Raw genomic sequence first — 16,875 nt, 5'->3', positions numbered from 1 at the left:
CTCCAATCCAAAGTTAAATCTAGAATCGGCTTCCTATTTCGCAACAAAGCCTCCTTCACTCATGCTGCCAAACATGCCCTCGTAAAACTGACTATCCTACCGATCCTTGACTTCGGCGATGTCATTTACAAAATAGCCTACAACACTCTACTCAGCAAATTGGATGGAGTCTATCACAGTGCCATCCATTTTGTCACCAAAGCCCCATATACTACCCACCACTGTGACCTGTACGCTCTTGTTGGCTGGTCCTCACTACATATTCGTCGCCAAACCCACTGGCTCCAGGCCATCTATAAATCACTGCTAGGCAAATCCCTGCCTTATCTTAGCTCATTGGTCACCATAGCAACACCCACCCGTAGTATGCACTCCAGCAGGTATATCTCACTGGTCATCCCCAAAGCCAACACCTCCTTTGGCCGCCATTCCTTCCAGTTCTCTGCTGCCAATGACTGGAACGAATTGCAAAAATCTCTGAAGCTGGAGACACTTATCTCCCTCACTAAATTTAAGCATCAGTTGTCAGAGCACCTTACCGATCACTGCACCTGTACACAGCCCATCTGAAATTAGCCCACCCAACTACCTCATCCCCATATTGTTATTTATTTTGCTCATTTGCACCCCAGTATCTCTATTTGCACATGGTCTCTTGCACATCTATCATTCCAGTGTTAATACTAATTGTCATTATTTTGCACTATGGCCTATTTATTGCCTTACCTCCATAACTTGCTACATTTGCACACACTGTATATATATTTTCTGTTGTATTTTTGACTCTGTTTTGTTTTACCCCATATGTAACTCTGTGTTGTTGTTTTTATCGCACTGCTTTGCTTTATCTTGGCCAGGTCGCAGATGTAAATGAGAACTTGTTCTCAACTGGCTTACCTGGTTAAATAAAGGTTAAATAAAATAAAATAAAATAAATACCCAAGAAGATTCTAGGCTGTAATTGCTGCCAAAGGTCGTTCAACAAAGTACTGAGTAGGGTCTGAATACTTTTTATTTTGCTAAAATTTCTAGAAACCCGTTTTCGCTTTGTCATTATGGGGTATTGTGTGTAGATTGATGAGGGGAGAAAACGATTTAATCCATTTTAGAATAAGGCTGTAACGTAACAAAATGTGGAAAAAGTCAAGGGGTCTGAATACTTTCCGAATGCACTGAAAACAGAAATAAATAAAATGATTTGGCCACAGAGGATCATTAGCTTCATTAAAAAAAGGCTGTGGATTGTTTTAAGTCACATAGCCTACAGTCGGAAGGGCCTGCAATTTGCTCAGCGCGTGCTGCAAATACCAAATAGATGATTGTTGAGTTATGACTGTCAGTGAAAAGTAGAGAGACCCAGCCAGGCATATCGCAATATTTAAAAATACAATCGTGGAAAAACAGTTTGAAAAGAAAATAGCTATTGCTGTAAAAAGATGACAATGAAAAGACTCCAACCTGTCTTTTAGTTATCAAAATGATCAACTTAATTGAGCAAACAGTAGAATCTTATTGGCATCAGCGGAAAATATCGGCCATATCCCCGGTGAGTGCATATTCACTGTCTTTATCATTGGGTCAGTGCCACTTTTGTTTGTTTTTGGACAATCATTTCCTCCTCCAGGTTAGATCGACGTCATATTGTATTTGTGTCGCCCCTTTTGTAGGCCGATTATATGGATCAGCCAACATCGTTTTTATTGATCTGTTTGTCAGTGTCAACAGAGTAGGCTACCCTGTAATTGTTGTACTATTAAAATGAAATGCGTGCGTACCAGTAAGAAAGGGTGAGACTGTTGCAGCTGTTGGTAGATAGCCTCAACTTTGTTTTGAAAGGAGGCCAGAAAACTGTCACAGAGGTCGGTGGTGATTGTGAGAGAGGGGTTGTCCAATGGGCGGAGAAGTTTGTTGATGGTTGAGAAGAGCACTCTTGGGTTTCCTTGTTCATTCCTTATAATGTTGGAGAAATAGGCAGATTTGGTTGTGGCTAGTGAGTCCTTGTAGTTGTGAATGTTGTCTTTGTAGGCCTCCTTATGGACAATGAGCCCTGTTCCGTTTGTAGAGCTAGTTGTCGTCCTGTGGCTTTCATGGTATGCAGCTCAGGATTGTACCATGGCACTGGGATGTTGAAGGTGACCACCCTCCTTTTAAGGGGGAAAAGAACATCCAGGTGGGAGGAGAGTTCACTGTTGTAATGAGCCACCAAGTCAGTCACTACATGAGGGTCAGGGGTATCATGTGATTGCAGGTGGGGGTTAAGGTTAGGGTTTAGGGTAGGGACCTCCCAAGGATCCACATTGCATACTTTTATATACCAGATGGCAAAATTGGACTGTGCCCTAGAAAATGGAAAAACACAGATCTACTGTACATATCTGTAGACAAATTATCTCATTGAAGATCTCTGGAAGTCCAAATTAGTAGGACTAATTTAGTGAAGCATTTTTTAAATTGATTACTCTGTATCGCACATTTATGCTATTATTTGTCTAACCAATTAAACATGTTCTAAGTTATTCTCTTTATTTTTCAGAATCTCAGAGGCGAGAACACCATTTCAAATACAGCCACAGTGTCCCCACTCCCCCAGTAGGGGGCAGAAATCTATTGATGTTGATTGTAAGTGGTAATATCATTTCTTAGGACGTCTGAACCCTGTTCTTTGTTTTTCTATTATATGTCCTGAATTTGTTTGTTATAGCACACTGTGAGGTTTTAATTGGCAGCTGTACAGTACTTTGAATATTGTTTTATCCAATCAAGTTTCATTGTGACCTGGCATGTTAAAATAAGGCCACCTGCAAAGTAATTCAATGTAATGTATGTTTAATCTGTTCTATATATAAACGTTATATGCTGTAATATCGTCTCATCTACTGATGCATGTCAAACTCCTGGTACATAGCTACTGCAGTTTATTTTAAGAGCTGCTGTGTTATAAGAGAGGCTAGAAGGCTGTCACACCAGGCTAGAACATAGTCTACCCCCAGGTCTGGTGCTGATGAAGAAACAGAAACACAAGTTATCCCAGTTCCTCTGAGTCCTGCTGTTGCTTGGTCATGTTAATTCTACAGTCCCAGCAGGACTTGTAAAACTCCCTTTGCTTTTGTAAGACTGGAAGTTTAGTTCTTTTTCACTGAGTTTTAATGTTTCCACATACTGAGTTCAGTACTCAGCGTGGGTCCACCCACTGTAGAGCTTTGATTAATGCCCACAACTAATGGCACATTTAGAACCACCTGTATTTTTACTACCCAGTGTCAACCGGTCAACCCCAGACATGTGTGAATCAGCATCACTGGGGCTTTTTTCTCTTTCAAAAGCAGGTACAGGAGTTGGAGAGGATAGCATGTTATTAAATACTGCATACTGAATGAAGGGTCAGGCTCTGCATGGAAATCTATGCAAATGCTGCATGCAATGCCTGCTGAGGTCTGTAGCCTACTGGCTTGAGTGGATGGAGTTTAGTTGTCGTGGATGTCATGAATATAAGATATTGTAGCGACCTTAACACAACACCTAGCGAGCTAGTCAAGCGTATAGGACCTCATGGCGTCATAGTTAAGGTGTTGGCTTCACAGTCGCTGGACCTGGGTTCGAGTCCTGGTTGGGGCTAACTCTTGAATTTGTAACAAAAAATGTTATTACCATGTTTGGAATTATATTTAGCAAGTAATTACTTGCCTTGAATGCTGTGACTGACCACTTTAGAGTAATCATATTACTAATTAAATATATTAAAATGTATTTATTATAAATGTATCACAATTAATGTGGAGTGCCATGGGTTTCCCCAAAAAATCCCAGTAGACACTGATCTATGGAAATGCCCTAAAATATCCCCATAAATGTTATGGCATTTTGGGGAGCTGCGTTCCAGTCAGTCAGTAACACAGGCAACTCCCCACTAGGCAGCTGCTATCCACTGTGTGCCAGGCTACTCTGAGAAACGAACTGCTTTACCACCAGCAAGACGGACAGGGACTGGAGCAGAGCGCACAGATTATTTCTGCTCTGCTTTCTTTTATTGTTGCTGTCAGTAGCTACAGTAGGTTTCCATCCGACAGATTTTCATGCGAATATTCTAAAATCCGCATAACAACAATATGTGCATTTCACCACCAGAGATGTGTTTCCATCAAATGTACTTGTTGTGGATAAAAGACTGTGCATGATGAGGTAGTGCGCAAAACATTATTTTTGTGGTTAAATTCCCATGTACCAAATAAGAAAATTCAAGTGAAAGGAAAATTCCACCCCAAAACTTATCTGCTAACTTTCAAAATACATAAATACAGCCGATATGATCATATGATGCAAAATGTATTTCTGTATTTTGAAAGTTACATATCTTGAAAACGTAATTGCTGACATGCAAAACATTTTGGGACTATATCAACAATGGAATATTGAAATAAATATTCCAAGATCGTTTTTGTGTGGAGTTTTCCTTTAAATGGGTTTCCATGCATTTTCAACTCTACCAATGGTTTTGTCACAAAAACTGTTGCATTATATAGCAAATGTGCCAAGTCTGGTCTTGACAGTGATACGGTGCGGGTATAGCCTACATTATGATATTATTATGGATAAGAGCGAGATTATTTTTTATTTCTCAAACTGCAGCCAATTAAGCATTGGTCATAATGTCACCAGAATTAGACCCTCGATATTTATTGGAATGGAGCATCAAGCTCATCACCGTGCACTTTCACCACCCTGTGAAGTTCATCATCATTTATTTCATCTGCAGCCTAATGAACTGCATGCTTTCCCGAGTCATAGTGGGAAGACCAGACGTCATCGCGTCACTAGAAGTTTACTACGATATGATGGTTATTAGGACTATAGGCATCAATATTTGCGCATAAAGTCGTTTCCACCACTATTTCTCGACTAATTAATTTTACTGACGCAAACAAATCCCACCTTTTCTATCATATTTTATTTTGTCAACATTTGGAATGTTTACCGACAAATTTGCTATTTCCATCGTGACATGTACTTTACTTGTATAAAAAAGGTCGGCTGGAAACCTGGCTAGTGTCAATTCTTACCTTTCAAACTTCGCACAGTGAACTAACTATTTCCGAGTTCCCAGTTGGTTTGAACGCCGCATAAAATACTTCAAGGAAGTGGGAAGGAGGGATCAGTGGCGTGGTGTGTGGAGAGGGTTGTAATGATTTGTCAGACGTCTTAACTACTGTAAAAACGTTTTCTTTTTCAGTCCTGTCGCCATAACCAAAATATGCGCGCAAAGGGCGCAATAGCTTAACACTGTGGCGGATTGAGATGATTTGAGTCTGAGTTTGGAAGACATTTTTCGGATTGCAAAATTGCATAGGCCCACCTAGGTAACAGCATATGTGGGCAGGTAGGGAAATAGCCTTCCGGAAGAACTCGCAATACAGGTTGGCAGTTTGCATACGGCACTCATAAAGTACGTTTTCAAACAAGTTTTTGATCAACTACATCCTCTATCAACAGAAGAAAAATGAAGGATTTTAGAAAAAAGAAGCTGTATGTCTTGGTGGACGTGCTGTGCGTGGTAGTGGGTAAGTACAGTAGCTACAGTGTATCAATTTCACACTGCCCTTGAACAAAGACAGGATTCTATACTAGGCAGGCTACGTAAACAGAACTATTCATATAAAGTCATCGGAACTACCGTGTCTGTGCCTCGGTAACATTGATTTGAGTTTTAGACTGATGAAGAACCATTGGACATGAAATGGAAAAGGTATCCAGGTTACCAAATAATATTCCTCCTCATGGTTAATTAATTGGGCAAATAACAATGTCTTTACTGTAGATTTAACTGATTTAGTCACTTTTGATTACATAATTAAGTCGAACTGCAGGCCTACTCTTCATAAAAAATTAGAAAGCTCGAATATGTGCGCCCTAGAGACAAGTCTGATAAAGCTGGTGGACTGTTAGCACTATTTCTCCAGTTCATACTGATTATAACACCGTAGTAGAGAATATGATGTGAGTAGCTTGTTGTTAATGCCAGACTGCCCCCTGCTCCAGACCATCATCCCTTCCATACATGCAAATGTGTATGGAAGGAATGATGGGATATTGACATGATGCTATATTAAATTGCACCATGGGAAAATAGGTAAAGCTCATTCGCATCATGGACCTTTCCATGCTGTACTGAGTTTCAGGAAGCTCAATGTTTGTTTATGGAAATGTAATCTGCATGTGTGTGCCCCCTTATCCCTATTTCCTCTATTTGGACTTCCCAAAAGCCCTCGAAGAATATGCCTCTTTTCCACATTCAATGCATTTTTAAGGATATTGCTTGCACATGTGCATGACAGACCAGCTACTTCAATACTGAATTACTTCAATATGAACTCTGGCTGGGCATTTAAACTGGAGACTGTCAATTAATCAATTAATATAAATGATAGGGCAGTGCAAATGTGACAGTGGTTTGAGGCGAAGCTATAGAAATACATATATTGTTGTCCAATCATCCACTATGACTTTTCTATTATCGTGTAGCACTTTGCCCATACATGTCAAGCAGGCCAATCAGTCCCTACTCCCTAGAGATGGGTTTCCTAACTCTGGTCCTCAAGTACCCCCAACAGTACACAGCTGATTCAACTCATTGAGGGCTTGATTCAGGTGTTTTTGTCCAGGGTTACAATAAAAATATATACTGTTGGCGGTAGTTGAGGACGGGAGTTGGGAAACACTGCTTAGAGTTATGTTCCCCCATCTGTCAAGACTCCAATGTGGGGGTGTTGTTACACAGGGGGTGTATGATAACTGATAACTGCACTTACACTTGGCAGACTATAATTGCGTAATGGTCTGGCCTTTGGCAGCACATTCTCGCGTTGTTGTTGTTCAGTGTGTTGTGAGAGGAGAGCAGAATGGGTAATGCCTGTTGGGATCTGCTCCAGGGCAGCATCCCCAGGCTTTCAGGATATGATCCATCCCACCATGGGATTCCAGCGGTGAGAACATCAGACCGACTGCTGCATAGAGAGAGTCTGGCTGGCCCCCCCTTTGGAACTCTAAAGTCCACCATGTCACGTCTTGGCTTCAATTCTCTAGGTCAAACTTAGATGATCCACCTCACCCCATGCACCCTCCAAAGAAAGGAGAAGTAAGTCAAATCCATGCTCCTAATCTTAGCAAAAAATAAAGTGTTTTTAGGCACAGGACACACTAGTTATGGTGTGGCCTTTGTTCCGCCACAAAAATGTATTGAAATGCACTCCACTGCCCAAGCCCATAGCAATACTATGAGAACAATGTTTTTGCTGGCTTGTACGTAGGACATCAATTGTTAGAAGTAAAAATAAAACTGAATCTCTACCATGGGGAAGTTGATATAAAGGGAGGGTGCAGTGATGTGGTCTGTAGTTTAATTATTCGAAGGTTACTGTGAAGTGTGAATCAATGGTATTGCAACAAGTCAGAACCACAAGAGGTGCTATCCATTCCCCAGGTTATTACATTTAAATGACATTACTTACTTACTTTATTGTCCCCATGGGGAAATTTTGTTGCAGTGTCACACATTTAAAGTGGCGTTAAATACAAAACAAGATTGACAATACAACTTTCAATAACAGTCATGCACCAATAAAAGTAAGAAATAAAACATTTAAAACATTTAAAACAAAGACTAGCCTGCTGGCCTTACGGGGTCAATGGGAACATTTGCCCGAGCTATTTAAGAGGGATATCACACCTGGCACAAATGATTGTCTCGTTCTATTTTTCCTGCTGAGGGGTGCCCTATACCTACGCCCAGAGGGGAGTAATTCAAAGTCCAGGTACAGGGGGTGACTTGGGTCTAAAATGATTTTGTGAGCCTTACGGAGGGCCCTGACCTTAAAGATCTCATCCAGGCCTGTCTGTTTGACTCCAAGTACCTTACTTGCTGTGGTAATAATCCTTCTCAACATGTTTCTCTGACTGACAGTGGCATTGCCAAACCAACAAACAATACAAAAAGTTAAAATACTCTCAATAAAGGATTTGTAAAACAGAGTCAATATAGTACAGTCTATATTAAAAGAACCCAACTTTTTTAGAAAGTACAGTCTCTGTTGGCTCTTTTTGTAGATCTGGTCTGTACATTTACTCTACTGAAGCTTACTGTCCAAAAAGACACCCAGATATTTATATTCCTCTACAATCTCTATATTCTGGCCTCTGATAGATGTTGCAGAGGTAGGTGTTGTACGCTTCCTGAAGTCTATGCACATCTCTTTGGTCTTGTTAGTATTGAGGACCAAGTGTGATTCCTCACACCACTCTACAAAGTCATCTAGGACCGGGCCATGATGTTCCTCGTCATCATGCAACAGGCTGATCAAGGCAGTGTCATCAGCGAACTTAACGAGGTGTCTGTCAGTATGGGAACTAGTACAACTATTAGTGTACAAGATGTACAGAAGTGGGGACAAAACACATCCCTGAGGAGAGCCTGTGTTGGTATTGCGTATATCCGACACATGGGGACCTATTTTGACTCGCTGTGAGCGTTGGCTCAGGAAGTCCAACAGCCACAAAACCAGCCCCCCATCTAAGGAAAAGTCCCGAATGAGTCTCTGTGCCAGAATGTAAGGCTGGATTGTGTTGAAGGCAGAAGAAAAGTCAACAAACAGAACCCTGACATGAGATTTGGCACCTTCTAGATGTCTATAGACCATGTTAAGGAGGGTAAGAATGGCATCATCAACTCCTCTGTAGATATAATCACAGAGTAATATAACTGGTAAATGCTTATCCTGCCCAGAGCTTAGCCCATGTCAAACTATCAAAAGCTGGTGTGGTAGGTGAGGTGTGTGTGATTATTAACCATGTGTCTTTTCCATTTTTAAAGGAAGTTCATAGGAGCATATCAAATTGGGTGTCAAATGAAAGCTAAGAGTCTATATTTTTGGGGAAATGAAGGTATAGATACATTTTTCAACCATTTTCCATATAAAAAAATTGTAATGGCTTTGATTTCTGATCAAACAGATAGAAAAGGAGTCTTAGAAAACATCTTCCAGAAAAACTCTTAAGGTTTTAGAAACACATCAAAACACAATCATGTTGAAGTAAAGACCCCTGCCAACTAATATCAACACTTATATTTAGTTTTGGAGAAATGATTTGCCTTCTGTACATTTAAGAAACATTGCCTTATGCCTTGTAATTCCGTTACCAAAAACCCACATACAGTGAGGGAAAAAAGTATTTGATCCCCTGCTGATTTTGTACGTTTGCCCACTGACAAAGACATGATCAGTCTATAATTTTAATGGTAGGTTTATTTGAACAGAGACAGAATAACAACAAAAAAATCCTGAAAAACGCATGTCAAAAATGTTATAAATTGATTTGCATTTTAATTAGGGAAATAAGTATTTGACCCATCTGCAAAACATGACTTAGTACTTGGTGACAAAACCCTTGTTGGCAATCACAGAGGTCAGACGTTTCTTGTAGTTGGCCACCAGGTTTGCACACATCTCAGGAGGGATTTGTTTCCCACTCCTCTTTGCAGATTTTCTCCAAGTCATTAAGGTTTCGAGGCTGACGTTTGGCAACTCGAACCTTCAGCTCCTTCCACATATTTTCTATGGGATTAAGGTCTGGAGACTGGCTAGGCCACTCCAGGACCTTAATGTGCTTCTTCTTGAGCCACTCCTTTGTTGCCTTGGCCGTGTGTTTTGGATCATTGTCATGCTAGAATACCCATCCACGACCCATTTTCAATGCCCTGGCTGAGGGAAGGAGGTTCTCACCCAAGATTTGATGGTACATGGCCCCGTCCATCGTCCCTTTGATGCAGTGAAGTTGTCCTGTCCCCTTAGCAGAAAAACACCCCCTAAGCATAATGTTTCCACCTCCATGTTTGACGGTGGGGATGGTGTTCTTCACGGCGTGGTGTGTTACCAATTGTTTTCTTGGTGACTATGGTCCCAGGTGCCTTGAGATCATTGACAAGATCCTCCCGTGTAGTTCTGGGCTGATTCCTCACCGTTCTCATGATCATTGCAACTCCACGAGGTGAGATCTTGCATGGAGCCCCAGGCCGAGGGAGATTGACAGTTATTTTGTGTTTCTTCCATTTGCGAATAATCGCACCAACTGTTTTCACCTTCTCACTAAGCTGCTTGGCGATGGTCTTGTAGCCCATTCCAGCCTTGTGTAGGTCTACAATCTTGTCCCTGACATCCTTGGAGAGCTCTTTGGTCTTGGCCATGGTGTAGAGTTTGGAATCTGATTGATTGATTGCTTCTGTGGACAGGTGTCTTTTATACAGGTAACAAGCTGAGATTAGGAGCACTCCCTTTAAGAGTGTGCTCCTAATCTCAGCTCGTTACCTGTATAAAAGACACCTGGGAGCCAGAAATCTTTCTGATTGAGAGGGGGTCAAATACTTATTTCCCTCATTAAAATGCAAATCAATTGATAACATTTTTGACATGCGTTTTTCTGGATTTTGTTGTTGTTATGCTGTCTCTCACTGTTCAAATAAACCTACCATTAACATTATAGACTGATAATTTCTTTGTCAGTGGGCAAACGTACAAAATCAGCAGGGGATCAAATACTTTTTTCCCCTCACTGTATCTTTATGATATTTTCAAAAGTCTCTCCCTCATGATTAGGGAGGATTATGAAAGTTCACAGAAGTAACAAGTAAAGGTAGACCTACCGATTTGTTAGTGTTTTTACTGATATAAATATATGTTTATTAATTATTAAGTGATTAAAACTAAATGATGTTACCAAGTCGGGAACAGAATTACCGAAAAACAGTAACGGAATTACTGCAATTGAATTGGCTGCAATGGGAAATCATAGTAGTCACAAACCACAGTTGGGTAACCTGCTACTGTCCTCCCTTCCACTGGCATACTGTTTATGTTAAACATATAACTGTTTTCTTTCTCTTTCTGTCGTTTGGTGGTCAAAGCCACAGTGAAAACCATCTGGACAACCCCACCCTCTCTCACTCTCTCCCTCTCCCTCCCTCCCCAGTTAATGTTACCTCTCCCGGCTCTTACTGACACCTACCCGGCATGAGCCCCCTCTCTTTCCATTTTCTGTAACCAGCATTCCCACCCACTGAGCACCGACCGACACCGGATGTTCTTGGACGTTGAAAAGTAGTTGAGATTTGATTTCAACATCCACAGACGTCGTTTTTTGGTCCGGTCCGGAACGGCCTTGATTTGGCCCAAACATAGACGTCCGTGATTGTTGACCGGACCAAATGTGAACCAATCATAGACGTCTATGTTTCACAAGTTTGGACATCACAGTACAGTAGAGTAGAGTATACTACCGTAGAGCACACTAGAGTTTAGTACAGAATAATGAACTCTACTGAACTGTACTGACCTATACTCTACTGTGATGTGCTGTACTGTGATGTCCAAACTTGTGAAACAAAGACGTCTTTGATTTGGTCCGAAACAACCTAATTTGGGCTTGTTTGGGGGCGGAGCTCATTCAAATAATAGCCATATATGCAAAGGAGGATATTGCATATTTCTACCTTTGTGTACCTGTTTAGGATACATCACCATGAAGAGAATGACATTCATATCCATAATTATGCATTTCTGTGTAGTACAGATCAGGGATCCATGATTGAATTCTGTTACTGTAGTTCAGTAACCAAAATAGATTATTTCAAACTCAAAGTGTCATGTCATAGCTGACATCCCATTCTTTCTGCAGACATCTTTGAATCTTAAAGGGATACTTGGGATTTTGGAAATTAAGCCCTTTATCTAATTCTCCAGAGTCAGATGAACTCGTGGATACCATTTTTATGTCTTTGCATCCAGTATGAAGGAAGTTAGAGGTAGTTTTGCGAGCTAATGCTAACTAGTGTTAGCACAATGACTGGAAGTGTATGGTATCTACTATCATGCTAGCAGTTACCATAGACTTCCAGTCATTGCGCTAACGCTAGTTAGCAACTTTCTTCAAACTGCACGCAGAGACACAAATGTTATACACAGGTTAATCTGACTCTGGGGAAGTAGGTAAAGGGCTTCATTGCCAAAATCCTGAAGTATCCCTTTAATTTGGAGCAAATGCTGTATTTAACAGAGTTTTTGGAAAACCTGGTCGCATAATTTCTTTGGGAAGATTTTACCGTAACTCTGTTACCGAACTTTGCATCTGCACATTTCTTCCAGTAAATGTGTTTTTGTGGAATGTTCTGTGTAAATTGTTCAAAGTAGTCTTAGTGCATAGAGTTGTATGATTTGTTAAACTTTGAAATCAATGTTTTTTGTTTGGCTCAGCATAATTCCATTATTGTGGAATTGCCGCATGACAAAGAGGCAGTTTCAAAATCACTAGTTGGAGGCCTCACAAGCCCCCTGCTTTACAACCAAGAAACACCCATGCTAGGATTTCACTGTGGGATTAGATGTTCCTCAGACAATAAGACTATGCTTCAGAGAGGTTTCTCTCTCATGTTTATGTCCTAGATGGCCTCTGTGGCTAGTAAGTAATCTATAGTTACCCATTTTTGGGGGATACTCAAAAATCTGCCCTAGTTTAGGCTTGAGTTTGACATTCAAAATAGGCTCCTCACTCCCACCCCTCTCAAACAGTCTTACCCTCTTTCTCTCCCTCTGTCTCTTCTTTCTGTGTAATCCTACACTCACCACAAATAGACAGTGGGTGTTGGCTCAGTGCACAGAGGAAGGGCTGGGGTTAACCTCTCCCTGTCTGAAGTTTTCATAGGTAGCACTACAGAGAGGCCAGCAGAGCAGAATAACATGGTCTACATTTACAGCTGTACTCTGTGCATTCTGTGCTTCAGTCCATATGAATAGCTTTGTGCTGTTTCTTATGAATAAAGTGTATTCAGCAAGGCAGAGGTTACACTCGCACTCACCACACACTCTCTCCAGTGCTGAGAGGATATGAGTGAGTGTATGACTCCGTTAGGTCTCCACATGCATACTACTGGACCCCAAGGGGCTTGGCACGGTTACAGAGGGACACAAAGAGGAATCACCTGGTTTAGAATGGGACTTGAGGAGATTTCTCATTTTTTCTCTCAAACTCAAAGGCACAGCATTGTAAAGAAGAGTATCCCTGGCACTTCCAAGGAAGTAAGTGAGTGCAGGACAGCAAAGGAAATGTTGTGTGATCAGTGAAGGACTCACAGTGTATTTTTCTTTGATGAATGCCACATCACTGTGGCCACGCACGTCTCCAACTCAATCATCAAGTTTTCTGATGACACCACAATGGTAGGCCTGAATACCAACAGCGACGAGACAGCCTATAGGGAAGAGGTTAGGGCCCTGGCGGAGTGGTGCCAGGAAAATAACATCTTCCCTCAACATCAACCAAATGAAGGAGCTGATCGTGGACTTCAGGAGACAGCAGAGAGAGCACTCCCCCATCCACATTGGTAGGGCCGCAGTGGAAAGGTTGAAAAGCTTGAAGTTCCTTGGCGTGCACAGTACTGACAACCTGAAATGGTCCATTCACACAGACATTGTGGTGAAGAAGGTTCAACAGCTCCTCTTCAACCTCAGGAGGCTGAATAAATTTGTCTTGGCCCCTAAGACCCTCACGAACCTCTAAAGATGCACCATTGAGAGCATCCTGTCAGGCTGTACCACCGCCTGGTACGACAATTGCACCAGCGCAACCACAGGGCTCTCCAGAGGTTGGTGCGGTCATCACAGTGTATCACCGGGGGCACACTGCCTGCCCTCCAGGTCATCTACAGCACCCGGTGTCACAGAAAGACCAAGAAGATCATCAAGGACCTCAGCCGCCTGAGCCACGGCCTGTTCACCCCGCTACCATCTAGAAGGCGGAGACAGTACAGGTGCATCAAAGCTGGGAACGAGAGACTGAAAAACAGCTTCTATCGCCAGGCCATCAGACTGTTAAATAGTTGCCACTAGCCGGCCTCCGCCCAGTATCCTGATCAGTCTCGCACATCCTATTTGGCAACACATTTTGGAATGGCCTAGTCAAAGTCCAGACCTAATCCCAATTGAGATGTTGTGGCAGGACTTGAAACGAGCAGTTCATGCTTGAAAACCCACAAATGTCGCTGAGTTAAAGCAGTTCTGCATGGAAGAGTGGGCCCAAATTCCTCCACAGCGACGTGAGAAACTGATCAACTACAGGACGTGTTTGGTTGGAGTACATTGCAGCTAAAGGTGGCACAACATGTTATTGAGTGTAAGGGGGCAATTACTTCTTCACAAGGGCGTTGGGTGTTACATAACTTTGTTTATAAAATACATTAAATAAGGATGTAATTGTTGTTATTTGTTCCCTTTATCTAATATTAGGTTTTGGTTGAAGATCTGATTTACATTCAGTATCAAAAATATGCAAAAGTAGAGAAAATTAGAAAGGGGGCAAATACTTTTTCACAGCACTGTAACTACTGTTGTACACACCTTTTCTATTAATATACTGTACATACTGTCTATTCACACCATTATATAAATATATACACTGAGTGGACAAAACCAGATACAGGCTTTAATAAGCCTAGAGTTTGCCAGCGTTTCCATTCTGTTTTCAATCGGCTGCAAAATGTGAACATTCCTACCAAATAAGGTTTTGTATTGAATGGCTGTGTGTGTGGAGACAGATTTCATGTCATACTGTCTAAAACGTTTCCAGCTGTACAGTAACGACAGCATGCACACAGTAGCCCTCAAGACAAGTTTGTTTTTATTAGAAATGTATGGCCATGTACACTGAGTATACAAAACATTAAGGACACATGTTCTTTCCATGACATAGACTGACCAGGTGAATCCAGGTAAAAGCTATGATCCCTTCTTAATGTCACCAGTTAAATCCACTTCAATCAGTGTAGATGAAGGCGAGAAGACAGGTTAAATAAGGATTTTTAAGCCATGAGACAACTGAGACATGGATTGTGCATGTGTGCCATTCAGAGGGTGAATGGGCAAAACAAAGATTTAAGTACCTTTGAACGGGGTATGGTAGAAGGAGCCAGGCGCACTGGTTTGAGTGTGTCAAGAACTGCAATGCTGCTGGGTGTTTCCCGCTCAACAGTTTCCTGTGTGTATCAAGAATGGTCCACCACCCAAAGAACATGCAGCCAACTTGACAAAACTGTGGGAAGCATTGGAGTCAACATGGACCAGCATCCCTGTGGAGCGCTTTTGACATCTTGCAGAGTCCATCCCCTGACAAATTCATGCTGTTCTGAGGGCAAAAGGGGGTGCAACTTAATATTAGGAAGGTGTTCCTAATGTTTTCTAAAGTCAGTATATTTATTTATATTCCGGACTCTGACATTGCTTGTTCTGATATTTCTTCATTTCTTTCTTTTGATTTTGTGGATTTGTGTGTATTGTTAGGTATTACTGCACTGTTGAAGTTAGAAACATAAGCATTTCGCTGCACCTGCGATAACATTTGCAAAATATGTGTACACGACCAATAAAATTTGATTTGAATCTTAGTGGCATCTGTTAGAAATCTTTTCTATCCGTGTTAAATAGGATAGTACTGGAAAAATGTTGGGGAAAGGATTTGACTCAATAAAATATGTTCCCATGTTCTTTGACCTGACTGCCCTGTAGTTTCAAGTAGTTGAAGGAGGCTTGTGAAGGAAACTATGCAGCTTGTCTTCAGGGATTCAGGATTCTCATCCAGTTGGGTTAGGAAAGGGCATTGTCATGAGTTCTCCAACTGTTTCCACTCACAGAGAAATGTACTGATGACAGCAAAGGGAATAATGCTCCCAGGGCAGTTCTGTTATGGAATCTGAAGGCATTTCAATAAACAGAGTAGAAGAGATGGACAAACACACTTAGATGGGTTTGTTTAGTGAAGTATTGCAACAGATTTCGCAACCAATGACCATAAACACTAAATTTGAAGGATTTCATACTATTGGATTATATGGAATAGAGAAGAGTACCTTAAATAGTTTCTTAACCTTTTTATACCATGGGTCTACAAATATCTATAGCTCCCAGATGTATAATCAAAATGTGTTGTCTGGTCTATTTGTTTGATCTAAGAAAAGTCTATTCCCCAGACCGGATTTAACTGCCCTCCATCCGCACTACTTGGTGCTCAGAATGCGTAAATGATGAGAACGAGAGAAATGGGGATTAGAAAGCAAAGGGTAGCTGGATGTGGTGTGACTGATGGGGAAATTGGGTGTTTCTAGTGTGAATTAGAATTCCAGATCCAAATGCAGAGGTTGTATGCTCAGCACATACCTTCCACATTAGTCAGTCTAGCCTGCCAGAGGAGAGGACATAGCAGAGTAGACTGGAGCTGGGAGAAGGGTCCTGGTCCAAACACTACACAGTGAGGGAAGAAGACACAGAGAGAGAAATTGAATGAAGGGCTCTACACAGTCTACGCAAACAGAGCCGACGGAGGTCCGTTTGCGTCGTGTTCCAAAAATTCAGCCACACAAATGTACGTTGAACTACGTAGAGAACGACGCAAATGGACCTCCACCAGCTCCATTTGTGAAGACTGTGTAAAGAGAGAAATGGGGAGACGGAGAGTGAGAGTATAATATTGGTATGATGAGAGTTGAGAAAAGGGCGTACATGCACTGGCGGAAGGAGAAACAGAGTAGAGGCACTGAATGAGAGACTGAGAGTAGAGTGGCTGGAGAGAAAAAATAGTCACTGGATGACCCTCAGTGTGGAAAGACAGGCCATCCAGTCCCAGGAAAGCAGAGTGTTCTAGCATGTGGCCCAGCTGTGACTCTGTAGGAAGGCCGCCTCTCCAGTCTGAACCAGTCAGGTCACAACTAGGGCTGTTGGGGTGACTGTATTACTGCCACACTTGCAGTCATGAGTCATGACCACAGTTGATGTTCCAGAGGCTTGTATG

The 16,875-nt window shown here is 41.7% G+C and overlaps 2 protein-coding genes across 3 annotated transcripts in view; both read left to right on the top strand.

Moving 5' to 3' along the window:
• Positions 1-2,788, top strand: part of LOC121539907 (interleukin-6 receptor subunit beta) — a 39,223-nt gene extending 36,435 nt beyond the window's left edge. For both annotated transcript variants that reach the window (XM_041848555.1, XM_041848554.1), the window contains one exon: positions 2,534-2,788. In XM_041848555.1, coding sequence (XP_041704489.1) covers positions 2,534-2,630 — 97 coding nt within the window. In that variant the 3' untranslated portion in view covers positions 2,631-2,788. The remainder of the gene's footprint in view (positions 1-2,533) is intronic.
• A 2,360-nt stretch (positions 2,789-5,148) lies between these two features.
• The window catches only part of LOC121540339 (phospholipid phosphatase 2), a 45,603-nt gene continuing 33,876 nt past the window's right edge, over positions 5,149-16,875 (top strand). Inside the window, exon 1 of the mRNA XM_041849142.1 lies at positions 5,149-5,555. Coding sequence (XP_041705076.1) covers positions 5,495-5,555 — 61 coding nt within the window. The 5' untranslated portion in view covers positions 5,149-5,494. The remainder of the gene's footprint in view (positions 5,556-16,875) is intronic.

The sequence above is a fragment of the Coregonus clupeaformis genome, unplaced genomic scaffold, assembly GCF_020615455.1.
Source record: "Coregonus clupeaformis isolate EN_2021a unplaced genomic scaffold, ASM2061545v1 scaf0068, whole genome shotgun sequence".
In the NCBI taxonomy this organism is placed as follows: Eukaryota; Metazoa; Chordata; class Actinopteri; order Salmoniformes; family Salmonidae; genus Coregonus; species Coregonus clupeaformis.
This window is presented reverse-complemented; position numbering and strand designations above follow the sequence as displayed.